Source organism: Salvelinus fontinalis, chromosome 35 (genome assembly GCF_029448725.1).
Source record: "Salvelinus fontinalis isolate EN_2023a chromosome 35, ASM2944872v1, whole genome shotgun sequence".
NCBI classification, from domain to species: Eukaryota; Metazoa; Chordata; class Actinopteri; order Salmoniformes; family Salmonidae; genus Salvelinus; species Salvelinus fontinalis.
In genome coordinates this window covers 22,931,968-22,947,117 of record NC_074699.1, presented here as the reverse complement: position 1 = coordinate 22,947,117, position 15,150 = coordinate 22,931,968, and the positions used below count along the sequence as shown (strand labels likewise).

At 43.1% G+C, this 15,150-nt stretch overlaps 1 protein-coding gene across 1 annotated transcript in view; it reads left to right on the top strand.

Annotated features, from left to right (window-relative positions):
* Positions 1-8,276, top strand: part of LOC129834576 (talin-2) — a 162,678-nt gene extending 154,402 nt beyond the window's left edge. The window contains exons 49-57 of the mRNA XM_055899689.1: positions 146-262; positions 858-1,043; positions 1,303-1,410; positions 1,511-1,616; positions 2,130-2,254; positions 3,383-3,571; positions 3,719-3,901; positions 4,126-4,251; positions 5,150-8,276. Of these exons, the coding sequence (XP_055755664.1) occupies positions 146-262; positions 858-1,043; positions 1,303-1,410; positions 1,511-1,616; positions 2,130-2,254; positions 3,383-3,571; positions 3,719-3,901; positions 4,126-4,251; positions 5,150-5,278 (1,269 nt within the window). The 3' untranslated portion in view covers positions 5,279-8,276. The remainder of the gene's footprint in view (positions 1-145; positions 263-857; positions 1,044-1,302; positions 1,411-1,510; positions 1,617-2,129; positions 2,255-3,382; positions 3,572-3,718; positions 3,902-4,125; positions 4,252-5,149) is intronic.
* The last annotated feature ends 6,874 nt before the right edge of the window (positions 8,277-15,150 follow it).

The window sequence follows — 15,150 nt, the reverse complement described above, 5'->3', positions numbered from 1 at the left end:
CACACGCAAACTGTCAACAGAAAAAAAGGTTCATCTCTCCGCCCACCAAAGGCAAGATGTCTCTCTGATGCCCCCCAGTGCTGTCTCTCCCACTGACATCCTTGGACCTGTCTCCCCCATTGTCCCCCCTCTGGTAACCCACCAGGTGATGGTGACCAACGTGACGTCCCTGCTGAAGACGGTGAAGGCTGTGGAGGACGAGGCCACGCGAGGGACCAGAGCCCTGGAGGCCACCATTGAATGTATTAAACAGGAACTCACGGTAAGCAATCATCTATAAAGTTATTTAGTTAATCAATGACTTGATTAGGATAGATGACAATGGACATGCTCTCTCACTTACGCTTTGTGGCCTAAACGTGTCCTCATGCTAAGCTGTAAATGCTTTATTAGTTACGTACTATAAAAGCATTGACATATTGAATCATCAACCATAACGTTTTATATACTTGTCACTAGATGAACTCTAGAACGGCCCAGGCCTTGTGTTTTCCCTGCTATCCTTATCTTTAGTAACTGACAGAGGACCACAGATCTCCATTAGTTTGTGGTTCCAGCTCTAAGCTTTATCAGTATCCCCCCAGGACAGCCTCCTAGTGCAGCTACTACAACTAGAGCCTTGATCAAACACGGCTATTACCATGGGATCAATAAGATAAACCAGAGTTAAAACTCAACAACCAGGGTTGCCACATAGGGACACATTAGTATGCCTGTTGTGTGTTTGGTCATTATAGGACATAGCCCTGTTAGGTGTTACTGCACACAGCTGTACAATTCGACATTATATGGAGAGCTGTTTGATATTTTAAATCAGTGAGGTTTTTAAGAACATATTGAGTGTTGTATTTCTTCAGGTGTTCCAGTCTAAGGACGTCCCGGAGAAGTCGACCACGCCTGAAGAGTTCATCCGCATGACCAAGGGCATCACCACGGCAACAGCCAAAGCAGTGGCGGCTGGAAACTCTGCACGACAGGAGGATGTGATCTCCACAGCTAACCTGAGTCGCAAGGCCATCTTCGACATGCTGACCACATGCAAGGTTCTGATCAATACTCCTTACTAGGGAAGATGCCCCCTACCTTCTGTCCCCTACCCTTCTATCCTGTATACTTAAACCCTGACCAGCACGGCCATTTTCAACATGCTGACTATATGCGAGGTTGTGATCATCCCTAGGCCCTAAACGTTGTAGATGTTAGAGGAAGAACAGATATTGATATTACTCCTCATCTCATCCATACTGACCACCTGGAAAGTGGATCATCTGACTCCTAACACTGTGTGTCTGTGTCCCTCAGCAAGCAGCTTACCACCAGGAGGTGAACAAGGACGTACGGAGCAGAGCGCTGCTCTACGGGACAGAGTGCACCACAGGTTACATTGACCTACTGGAGCATGTGCTGCTGGTAAGTTGGGTGGGGGTGGGTATGTCTGTGATTGAGAATAGAGTCATAGTGATGATGGGGATGTTTTCCTGAACCACCTCTACTCTGGGTGTATCTCCAGGTCCTCCAGGGGCCTACAGCAGAGCAGAAGCAGCAGCTGGTGTTCTACTCTAAACGTGTTGCTGGGGCTGTTACTGAACTCATTCAGACTGCTGAGGCCATGAAAGGTGAGAGAAGACACTTCACTCAACTACTGTACGCCTGGTTCATAATATAGGACAGTAATGATCATTTAGCAGATATACTGTATGTATCCAGAGTGTTCTTTTAACAGTCTGTTCCTGCCTTCTTTGCCACAGATGGAGGTAAGTTAAGAATGTAACCAGTTGTGATTCAGGGCCGACCATTCCATTGAGATTCATTGTTGAATTGTCCCTCTTTACAGGCCCGTTAGTCTAACAATATCCCCATTCATCCATCATGCTCTTCATTTTAGTTTCCATCTGTCCATAAAGACATGGTGAAATGCTCATCACCATGTCCATTGCCGTGTGGATGCTCTTCATTTGCGTATTTAATGTCACTGATAAGATAATTGCGATTCAATCTTAAACACGCTTCATTTGCTGTGCATGCCGTGTCATGTGGCATTTGTTCTGTCTCTGTGGTCTCCATATTGTGAGGCATGCTCTGTTCATACACTGCTGTGTGTGTGGTAACTCACTGTGTGTGTGTTTCAGGCACAGAGTGGGTGGACCCAGAGGACCCCACAGTGATAGCAGAGACAGAGCTGTTGGGGGCGGCAGCGTCCATCGAAGCAGCGGCTAAGAAACTGGAGCAGCTGAAACCCAGAGCCAAGCCCAAGGTAGGAGACTACACCACCCACAACGCACCTCACAAGTCACAAGGGTATTTTTAACCCCCAATTTCTACACTAATAACATAAATGGGATGCATAAGTTGGAACAAGAATGACAATCCTGTCAGTAATTTTGTCTTGGTGCTTGTCTCATTGTTGGGGTGTTTGTCATTATGTGTTTGGCTGTCTGTTTAGAGACGGTGTCTCATCAGTTTTGACACTAAGACTCTGTGGTGTTCAGTCACCGTGTGTCAGTGTTAGATCCAGAGGGTGATGCTCTATTCACTATTTGAATGTCTAATACTTGTATTGTCTCTCCTCACATACAGTGAAAGTAGTGGCAACCTCTCTCTCTCTGGATTTATTCATGTTTGTACACCTGTATGTACACCCGTCTGTGTGTACTTTGGCCTGTCTACCAGTCTATCAGTCTGTCTGTAGCTGATATCATGTACATTGTTCAGGAGGAACCCCCTACTCAATTCTGACTTTGACCTTCTGCTCGCTGCTCCCTCCTCTCTCCCTCCTCACTCTTTTCCTCTTTCAATCCCTTTCTCCCTCCACTTCCTGCTGTCTATGATTCTAACCCTTCTGTTCCTCCCTCTCTTTCTCTCTCCCTCTCTTTCTTTCTCTCTCTCCCGCCTCCTGTCCTGTAGTTCTAGTTGTAGCCCATCTGTCCCTATATACAAAGTACTCCTCTGATCAGAGTAAAAACCCTGGAAGCCTTCTCTGCAGGCCTCTGTCTGATATGTTTGATATATTAGGTTGTTATTCAATCCAACTATATATCAAACATATTTCTACAGTGTCCCGCCCTGTCTACAGACTGTGTGTGTGAGGGACTGGTCTTATCTTGGAATGACTTGGCATAGAATAGTTGTAAGTGTTTTGTGTTCTTACTTCGTTTAGTTTGCCCCAAGTAACAGATGTTACTGAGAAGTTTCTGTAGTGCAGACAGTACGGATTTGTAAACAATCTGTGTCATTGAACTATTTTGAAATTGAAAGACTTGAACAGCTGTACTCTAAAACTCCAACATCAAAACCATTACGTTTGCCATGTAATATGATTGCTGCCTATCTTTGTCTCTTCCTGTGAGACGTCTGAGTTGTGACTGTCTCGTCTCTCCTTCAGCAAGCAGATGAAACGCTGGACTTTGAGGAGCAGATCCTGGAAGCAGCTAAGTCCATCGCTGCGGCCACCAGTGCCCTGGTCAAGTCTGCTTCAGCTGCCCAGAGAGAGCTGGTGGCTCAGGGCAAGGTGGGCTCTATTCCAGCTAATGCAGTGGATGATGGTCAGTGGTCCCAGGGTCTCATCTCAGCGGTACGTACACACACCATCTAAATAAAGCCTCCAAATGACGTTTAGCAATCCTTTTTTTGGAAGAGCTGGAATGAACACATCATTAATTGTAAGGGATGGCATCTTTGAAATGTATATGAAGCGTTCTCTCTGTGTTCTCTCCTACAGGCCAGGATGGTAGCAGCAGCCACCAGTAACCTGTGTGAGGCAGCTAATGCCTCGGTCCAGGGCCAAGCCAGTGAGGAGAAGCTGATCTCGTCAGCCAAGCAGGTGGCAGCCTCCACAGCCCAGCTCCTAGTGGCCTGTAAGGTTAAAGCTGACCAGGACTCTGAGGCCATGAGGAGACTACAGGTACTAGGATGATAAATAACAAATTGCCCCTTGCCTCCTAGGCACTCCTGTAGATCTTACACGCCTATCTAATTGTTTCAGATCTGGAGGGGTGCAGGGGGAGACGGGGCTCGGGGTCAATTTGGAATTCAGTGTAACCCCACAAACACACATCTTGTGATTAGCATTGTGTAATAGTTGTAACATGTTATGTGGTATGATATTGATGGACTGTCCTCCCAAAGGCTGCTGGTAACGCAGTAAAGAGGGCGTCGGACAACCTGGTCCGAGCGGCCCAGAAAGCAGCGTTCCACAAGGCAGACGATGACAACGTGGTGGTCAAGACCAAGTTTGTGGGAGGAATCGCTCAGGTGAGACTTCAGGGCTCTGGCAGACTCCACAGTGACATGTAGACTGTTCAAACCAGATTAACTCTTGTCAAGCCTTTCAGTTCTGTAAGTGGACACATTAAGAACAACTCCAAGCATTTATCAGGAGCTGACAGCACTGTACAGTATGTTGTACAGGCTGCTTTGAATCAGGTGTTGTGTAGTAACTGGTGCCTGTTCTATCCTAGTGTTAATTAGCTAGGTGTTGCGTAGTAACTGGTGCCTGTTCTATCCTAGTGTTAATTAGCTAGGTGTTGTGTAGTAACTGGTGCCTGTTCTATCCTAGTGTTAATTAGCTAGGTGTTGTGTAGTAACTGGTGCCTGTTCTATCCTAGTGTTAATTAGCTAGGTGTTGTGTAGTAACTGGTGCCTGTTCTATCCTAGTGTTAATTAGCTAGGTGTTGCGTAGTAACTGGTGCCTGTTCTATCCTAGTGTTAATTAGCTAGGTATTGTGTAGTAACTGGTGCCTGTTCTATCCTAGTGTTAATTAGCTAGGTGTTGTGTAGGAACTGGTGCCTGTTCTATCCTAGTGTTAATTAGCTAGGTGTTGTGTAGTAACTGGTGCCTGTTCTATCCTAGTGTTAATTAGCTAGGTGTTGTGTAGTAACTGGTGCCTGTTCTATCCTAGTGTTAATTAGCTAGGTGTTGTGTAGTAACTGGTGCCTGTTCTATCCTAGTGTTAATTAGCTAGGTGTTGCGTAGTAACTGGTGCCTGTTCTATCCTAGTGTTAATTAGCTAGGTGTTGTGTAGTAACTGGTGCCTGTTCTATCCTAGTGTTAATTAGCTAGGTGTTGTGTAGGAACTGGTGCCTGTTCTATCGTAGTGTTAATTAGCTAGGTATTGTGTAGTAACTGGTGCCTGTTCTATCCTGTGTCCAGATCATTGCAGCCCAGGAGGAGATGCTGAGGAAGGAGAGAGAGCTGGAGGAGGCCAGGAAGAAGCTGGCTCAGATCAGACAGCAGCAGTACAAGTTCTTACCCAGTGAACTACGGGAGGACGAGAACTGAGCTATACCCTGCTGCATTGCCATGCTGCCGCTGTGTGTGTGTGTATTGAGTGCATTTGTACCTGTGTGTGTATATGTAGTATGTTACCACACACACGAGCGGTGGCCCAAATGGACTTTATTAGTGTGCAACAAGTTTAAGTTGGCCTTTTAATGTGCCCACTCAACCAGTGGGGTCAAGCCCAGAATGGGACATGGATAGCCACTGTCTACTACACCTGCAGGGGTCTTTAACTACCAGGAGTTGTCTACTACCACTATGACTTGGCTTGTAACGGTCTATTACCCTGCATTACCTGCCAGTTAACCTACACCGGAATAGTCTTCTCTAGAAGCAATGGATTTGTAACAGGTGAACAAGCTGAAAAAGTGCATGCTAATAGTTTGAATGTCTTTCTCTATGGAGCTGTACATTTGATGTGATTAGATACCAGTGTTGACATTGAATCTCCAAACTTCGGGGATATTTCTAGATGTTAGCATGGTCTTAACCTTTTGGCCGGACTTTCTTTCATAAAGGAAGAAGAGTGTGATATGTTAGGTGCATACAGTACATTAGGCACTTACACACACATTGCTATTCATTTCCTCTTTTATGAGACAAGTGAGAAATTATAGCATTTCATAGATATTACTAGTGTTTGAAATGCCACACGTGGGTGATTTGACACTTTTGTCACCTTGTGGTGTATATATATATATATATCTATCCTCCTTGTCAGACAGCAAGTAATTCAGACAGTTGAGGTATTTGGAGCATAATGAAGAATAGCTTATGGATCTTATTTCATGGAAGCATTTTTTGTCGCATTCACCGTTCGGCTTGCGTAGACCCTTTTTAAAAATCCTTGTTTAGATGTGCTCTTGACACTGAAGATTGAAATGTACCTAGTGTTGATAAACCCTTAAATGTGTGTCAAATTGCTAGAGACCTCTTTACAACAACCTCTTATGATGCATTACAATCTAGTACTTTATTATTTCTGTGATTTGGAGACGAAGTTACTACAGAATAACATTTTTAGCAAGTTAATATACTCTGACATTTACAGTAAGCTTAACTAGTCTCATCCCTTCCACTGCTACAGATCTCCTAGCCCTGCATAACCTGGACCGTGGACAGTCAGTTAACCGGCTTCCTTCTACTATTCTCATTAGTTTACAGTTGATATTGAGCCATACAGCTGGAACTGATGTTCATGAAGCAATACTATGAAGGCGCTTTAGGGGGCAGTGTTGGTGTCCTCACAGCCTCGTGACAAGCAGTGTAATGAAGTGCCCTCTTGCTTGATCTTTTCAAACCTCAAACACTACAAACACTGCACCTCTGAAAACCGTTCTGATAATGTAAGAAAAAATACTAATGTAGGAATACTAATACTAATTGCTGGTCTTGAAAATGTATTACGATTTAAGTAGGAGTTTAAAAAAAACATCCAGGCAAGCTGAAAAAAGATTCTCATTGATAAAGCGTGATTTCTCTACAACTCATAATGCAAACTTAAATGGATGGCTCTGATATTGTAACACCCCAGACCTCTTGAATTAATGTGAAGTGGTAAATCTTTGTTGACTATACACAATGTACTGTGCTTCTGTTGGTTACCCCTGCTGTCTTACACGGGGCATAGTCCCCCATCCCTCCATAGGGGCCTGTTGGACCACTACCGTGGATCACGTCCTGTTGTTCTTCACCTGTTGAATCCGTCTCACTCTTACTCTAATGGTGCTTTGTGTAACTCTAGTGGGAAGTACTACTATTGCAGTATATTTACCTTCTGTTTGCCAGGGTTGTGTTCATTATGCACCAAAAGGAGGAAAACGGAGGAGTGACTACCTAGAATTGTCCAATAGAACAACAAAAAAATCCTAATGAACACAACCCAGGTTTGGTTCTAGCTTATGGTTTTACTAGTTTTAGGACAGTCAGTGAGTGTCGGTTAGCAAACAAATCATTATTGTGAGGTAAAATTCTGCTCTTGCGTGTCAGTCATATGCATGGCTTCTGGGTTCTATTATTTTCGGAACAGAAAATACATCTACACGATGCACTGAATGGTATTGGTATTCTGAACTGCACATAAGTACAATAACCCCTAACAAACTGCAAACGGTCCATGTTAAACATGTTTTACTCCGTATTGATGTGTAACAGTAGGCTCTACAGTTCAAACGCTGGTACAGTTCTGTCAGAGTTCACGCATCTGGTCTTTGTAGTATTATGTCATTAGTGCCTTAGTCTCTAGCTCATACAGCGTCTGGTCTGCTTGTGACAACTTATCTAGCTGGATAAAGGAGTGTGGTCAGTATCAATGAGTAGGGCCTTGAGTTGTTGCTGTCATAGCCTATTACCAAGACTTTTAGGTCCCATAGAGATGAAAAACACTGCCTCACAGGTACTACTGCGTTGTCCTATAAACTGTACCTCTGTCCCCATCTTTCTGCCTGATGCAACCATGGCCTTGAGGGCAGAGACGAATGTGTTGCTGTGTAAAAAGTACCATCACTATATGTATACAATATATATGAAGACAACACATTTTTGTACTGCATTCCATGGGCATGTACCAAGATGCTTCTGAACTCTGTATGACAGAATGGAGTCTGTCGTTCGGTTATTGTATGTTACAAGTAAATCATAGGATTCACACACTCCGGACAATAGGTCTGTACTCTGCTGTCTCACAAAAGTTTTATGGATTGAATTTATTTTTTCTTTCTCTTTTAAGCCACGAGGAATAGTTTTTTTAAGGATGAATGTGATAAGGATATTAAGATGTATAGCTGTCACTGTTAACGTAGTGTGACACATTTCAATGGTAGGTGGAAACTGTTCATACCTGTGTGTTTGTCCCATAATGAATTCAATGATAATTAAAGTGCAGTTCTACAAGAAAGATAGATATCAAGAGACAATGACCTACAGTATGGAAACTATTTATCTGGCCACAAGAAAACATATTTTTTGTATTCACTGAAAATAAAGGGTTTCAAAGTAATATGGCCTGGAGAATTGTGTTTTTACCTGTTGTGTTTTTGTTGTCTTGTTGAATACAGGAGTGTGATCATGAATGGACAGGCTAACATTGTCTGATTCCAGCAGCCTTCTCCTAGACTAATCTACATTCTCAGGTTCAGGCCAGCTGGAAATCAAGTCACAGATGACCGAGAAGTTGTTGTTGTTTAAAGATGAGGTGACAGACTAATGACATGTATACTGTAGTAAAGCTTTAATAATCACAAATCCTAGCATCACATCCTGCACATAAAAACATGCACTACTAGCACAATAACAGAACATGATCCTGTGGTTTGAGGAGACTTACTGCTCTAGAGGTGACTTTTTCAGGCAGGGTCCCTTTAAGCAGCTCCTCTGTCAGTGAAGGTAGATGGTATTTCTGAGTCAGCAGTGAGCCTTGTTCTATATTTAGCTGGTGTTGGTTAGAGCTGAGACAGGTACTAATTCTGGCCCGTTCTAAAATCTGAGGAGGGAGGTGATTTGTAAATTACACTGGCACAGCTGCTCCCTCCTTCTGCAGGATAATACCCAGAATTATTGGCAGGAAGGGTGACTCTCAATACTATAATCGCTGATCTCAAGGTGCTGGACAGGTGAAAGCAAAATGGCACCCATCCGACCCTTTAAATCAGTGAAGTAGGACAATCTACTGGTTCACAATTGGAATTGTGTAGCCCCATAAAATAGCCTACAAGCTTTATATGGTCAAGTATCGTGGGGCTGCCCTTCCAAATCTCGTCTTGTTGACACGTGAGAAGCCTGAGCTATATGTGGTTCAATGTGTTCCCTTCAATCAGTTTTGAAAGGAAACTTCTCTGTTAGAACATATTTGGAAGTAAAAGTCAAGCGTGTAGGTACTTTTTTAAAAAGAGTATAGTGCCACATGTCGTCACAATAAAACTTCCTGAATCAGCTTTTGTCTTTTGTCTGAGGCAAGCTGACTCTTAGAATCCTCCCACCCTAACTCTTTGGCGTACATGCTGCCACAGAGGGAAAATGAGACACCAATGACATAACGTTCCCAGGCCAGCTGCAGTCACCCTTTTGAATGCTGCACCCAGAGCTACACATAGACATCACTCATGGATGTTATCTGTGGGTGGGTGACCTCAGAGGTTGCAAGCTTCTGCTCCGCCCAAACCACATTGTAAATGAGATGGGTAGCTGTTGTCAAGCAATCGTTTAGCGTGTCGGTCTCTGTCTTTCGAAGCACCCAAATGGTGTGAAAAATGAACAGGAATTGTTCAACTAGTCTTGACATTGTGAAGATGAAATCATCTGCCTTTCTCAAAGTTCTTAAACTATAGTGAAATGCGGGGGTTTGAAAACCTCTCTGCACCCATGTGTTACAGTACAGGCGCGCATGGAAGCCTTTGGAAGGAATACAATTTAGCTAATGATCCCATTGTGGAATTGTACTACTGAGAATGTAGACAATGTCTACTGCATTTCAAGCCCCTTTTCACCTGACCCATTGTGCTAAGATTTTTTATCAAAATACCTGAAAGTCCTGGTTAATGAAGAGGACTGCCAGAGGTTTGTAGGGTTCACATAGTTATTACCAGAGACCATTACACTGACACTCACCCACGACCGCGTTACAACCGACCGCATTACAGGACCACATACTTCCCACCAGCCTGAGAATTCTGGGAATACTCTACTCACCACAATGATATTGTCATTGGTGTGGGATTGAGGGGTATACTGTTATGATGGGCTTAGAGGCATCAAGGAAGCACATGTATTACATGACTGACAGAGAGATACAGTAAGTTTTATGTTATGCCAAGTTCCCAGTAATGGAGGGCCATAGAATCATAGGGTCAGATACTTCAGTAGTAAAAGGGTTTATCACTTCCCCAGTAAGAATACCTAAATAGAATTTACACAGTTAAGTTAACTCTGTGTAAATTAAATTCCATGTACTTTGTTTTGGCCCAGCCTGGTCGCTGAGCTATTTTGGAGTTGGCTATACAGCACAAACAGATCTGGGACCAGGATTTCAGAGGCCCTAGATGCTTGGCTAGACTTTTTAAAGCATTATGATGAGTTGGCCAGGTACTGTGTTTGTGTATCTGTGTCTAGTATCTGTCTCTATTAGCCCCAAATGTCCTGGGATAGCATGGCTTTTGCTCTGAGCCTCTCTGATCTCTGTGTGTGAGCGGTCTATGTGGTCTTTGATCTGTGTTTATGAGCGGCATGCTGTGCCTGGCAGCAGTTGGACAAAACCCAGGCTAACAAGAGAATGACAGCTGCATGCCATAAAATGAGATGGGCAGACACCCCAGGGAGAACATTAGTGATCACTGCAAACTATTCATGTAATGCTAGTCTGCTTCAAAGTACATACAGTGCCTTCAGAAAGTATTCATACCCCTTGACTTATTCCACATTTTGTTATGTTAGTGTTATGTGGATTCATTTTCTCACCCATCTATACACAATACCCCATAATGGCAAAGTGAAAACATGTTTTTAGAAATTATTGCAAATGTATTGAAAAGGAAAGTATTCACACCACTCAGTCAATACTTTGTAGAAGCACCTTTGGCAGCGATTACAGCTGTGAGTCTTTCTGGGTGAGTCTCTCTGGGTGAGAGCTTTCCACTTCTGGATTGTGCAACATTTGCACATTATTCTTGAAAAAATTATAGGATTCCACTAGGATTTTTCCTCAAGGATTTGTCCTGTGCTTAGCTCCATTCTGTTACTTTTTTATCCTGAAAAACTCCCCAGTCCATAAAGATTACAAGAATGCCCATAAAATGATGCAGCCGCCACTATGTTTGAAAATATAGAGAGTGGTACTCAGTAATGTGTTGTATTGGATTTGCACCAAACAACACTTTGTATTCAGGACAAAAAGAAAATTGCTTTGCCACATTTTTGCAGTATTACTTTAGTTCCTTGTTGCAAACAGATATTTTGTCATTTTTTTGGTCAATCCTCAGTTTCCTCTGTAACTGTTTAAAAGTTACCATTGGTAAAATCCTTGAGCAGTTTCCAAACCTCTCCGGCAACTGAGTTAGGTAGGAAGTCTGATTTCATGGCTTTAGAAGCTTCTGATAGGCTAATTGACATCATTTGAGTCAATTGGAGGTGTACCTGTGGATGTATTTCAAGGCCTACTTTCAAACTCAGTGCCTCTTTGCTTGACATCATGGGAAAATCAAAATAAATCAGCCAAGATCTCAGAAAACAATTGGAGATCTCCACAAGTCTGGTTCATCCTTGGGAGCAATTTCCAAACGCCTGAAGGTACCACGTTCATCTGTACAACACCATGGAACCACGTATGGGACCACGTAGCTGTAATACCGCTCAAGAAGGAGACACATTCTGTCTCCTAGAGATGAACGTACTTTGGTGTGAAAAGTGCAAATCAATCTCAGAACAACAGCAAAGGACCTTGTGAAGATGCTGGGGGAACAGGTACAAAAGTATCTATATCCACAGTAAAACGAGTCCTATATCGACATAACCTGAAAGGCCGCTCAGCAAGGAAGAAGCCACTGCTCCAAAACCACCATAAAAAAGCCAGACTACGGTTTGCAACTACACATGAGGACAAAGATCATACTTTTTGGAGAAATGTCCTCTGGTCTGATGAAAGAAAAATAGAACTGTTTGGCCATAATGACCATTGTTATGTTTGGAGGAAAAAGGGAGAGGCTTGCAAGCCAAAGAACACCATCCCAACCGTGAAGCATGGGGGTGGCAGCATCATGTTGTGGGGGTGCTTTGCTGCAGGAGGGACTGGTGCACTTCACAAAATAGATGGCATCATGAGGGAGGAAAATTAGATGGATATATTGAAGCAACATCTCAAGACATCAGTCAGGAAGTTAAATCTTGGTCACAAATGTGTCTTCCAAATGGACAATGACCCCAAGCATACTTCCAAAGTTGTGGCAAAAAGGCTCAAGGACAACAAAGTCAAGGTATTGGAGTGGCCATCACAAAGCTATAGAAAATTTGTGGACAGAACTGAAAAAGCGTGTGTGAGCAAGGAGGCCTACAAACCTGACTCAGTTACACCAGCTCTGTCAGGGGGAATGGACCAAAATTCACCCAACTTATTGTGGGAAGCTTGTGGAAGGCTACCCGAAACGTTTGACCTAAGTTAAACAATGTAAAGGCAATGCTACCAAATACTAATTGAGTGTATGTAAACTTCTGACCCACTGGGAATGTGATGATTAAATAAATCATTCTCTCTACTATTATTCTCACATTTCACATTCTTAAAATAAAGTGGTGATCCTAACTGACCTAAGTCAGGGACTTTTTACTGGAATTAAATGTCAGGAATTGTGAAAAACTGAGTTTAAATGTATTTGGCTAAGGTGTATGTAAACTTCCGACATCAACTGTATTTGTAGTTGTCCACATAATCTATGTCAGAACCGTCCAGAGTAGTGATGCTATTCGGGCGGGAGGGTGCGGGCAGCAATCGGTTGAAGAGCATGCACTTAGTTTTACTTGCATTTAAAAGCAGTTGGAGGCCTCAGAAGGAGTGTTGTATGGCATTGAAGCTCATTTGGAGGTTTGTTAGCACAGTGTCCAAAGATTGGCCAGATGTATACAGAATGGTGTCGTCTGCGTAGAGGTGGATCAGAGAATCACCAGCAGCAAGAGCGACATCACTGATATATACAGAGAAAAGAGTCGGCCCGAGAATTGAACCCTGTGGCACCCGCATAGAGACTGACAGAGGTCCGGACAACAGGCCCTCCGATTTGACACACTGAACTCTGAGAAGTAGTTGGTGAAGCAGGCGAGGGAGTCATTAGAGAAACCAAGGCTGTTGAGTCTGCCAATAAGAATGGGGTGATTGACAGAGTCGAAAGCCTTGGCCAGGTCGACGAAGACGGCTGCACAGTACAGTCTTTTATCGATGGCGGTTATGATATCGTTTAGGACCTTGAGCGTGGCTGGGGTGCACCCATGACCAGCTCGGAAACCAGATTGCATAGTGGAGAAGGTACGGTGGGCCTACATGTGATCTGCATAACATTCATGCGACAAACCAATACCAATTGTACATACCTTTGTGTGCCTCCTCGTCAGTATACCTACAGACACACACAAATAAGTTGGCAGTTCAGTCATCTGCGCCTAATGCAGCTATAGCTTTCAACATATTCTTACCTCTTTGTTGATTTACATCCACTGAACTGTGTGGAGTTACATCCACTAAAAGTGCCAAACACAGCCATATACACAAATATGAAAAAATAGATAGTATCACCATAAAACAATATCAATTTAGATCATTCAAGGGAGAAACCTTAAATTGAGGAGATATTACAAATGTTTTAAGTGCCTGAACCTGCTGTTTTCTCAAATTCAAATCCAAATGTTTCTGTTGGGCAGTTAGGCACCTGCAAGAACCCCCAAAAACTAAGGAGGTTTCTTCCTCCACCTCCTATGGGGCATTTTTCAGTGCCAATAACCCTAAGGTTCTTCAAAGAACTTTGAGGATCTTAGAAGAACCCTTGTTGAAGCCCTATGGACAGTATGTAACAGGTGCAACTTGTGCAAACAAGACGCTCCTATAAATACCCCTCAAGAAAACATCGGAGGAACAGAGAGGACAAGAAGAAGAGGTTGTTTGAGTAGATGTCGCTGAGCCAACCCAGAAGGATGTGGTGATATAAAGACGTCATTGTTTGTGTTGTTGTTCTGTTCTTCTCCTTTATGGGGTATAGGCCTACAACAGCAGTACCTTTCACACACATATCACCTAAAGTTTAAACCAATGTTATGTATGTATGAGTACTGTAAAGTAAAATGTACTATAAATGTAAGTACTAGACATTTTTTCATTATCTTCCCCATAAAGATATATCCTAGAAATAATTTAGCTAAAAGTGAACTAGAGTGTATATGTCCATACCATACAGCCAATCACAATGTGTTTGGACAGGTCTCTGGTTCCTCCTCCACTGTCCATGTGTGACAGCTGTGACTGACTCCCCTGGACCTGTGAACTGTCACAGAGGAAGAGGGGGATTGCTGAAATGCCAAAGCACTCGTTTCTTTCCCTGTGGCCATTTTGAATGAACTCCAAGGCACTTATAATCTCGATGATATACCACTGTTGAATATAACACTATCTGATGCCCCTCTTCAGACTGTGAACAATATCTTGAGGGACTTGTTGACGTGCTCCTCTCCTCTCTACCGTGTGGTATCACTGACAGAACACTTCAGCATAGATAATATGACACCCCTCCCAGGGACAATCCCTTTTAAACATTAGACTAAATTTGTCTGCTTTAATAACTGCTTATTTTGTCTTTGGAGATCAGAGTTACATGACCCCATCTCTCAGGTGATATGATTCATAGTGGAGACACGATTCATAATCAAGAGGGGTCAATGGCTAAACTAAGTGTGGGTGACAATTATTTTAAACATGAATTTGGTTGGAGGAATGGTAACATAAACAACGATTACTATGCCAATATTTATTCCTATAAATATTACTCTATCAAGCCTTCTTTGAACTGCTGTGTTGAGCAAATATAAGTTATCCTGACAGAATGAAATGAGCAATTCCAGTCAAAGATCATGTTTTTGTTGTCCACCTTCACTTCCTTGTGCATAAACTGACCCCCACTCCCCAAACTGACTTCCTTGGCTGTAGCCTACGTCTCAGCACAGTGTTTGAAAAAGGAACAGACGTCTTTGAGGGGGTGCCACTTTCTCGCCCATAACCCATATATAGTCTTATCAACGGTAAAATGTATTGGATCAGCGAATCGCAGAGGAGAGCCATAAAAAAGGCAGGACCCGCGGAAGAGAGCAGCTGCCGTCGTTTCCCCAAAAAGTATTTGGTATCCATG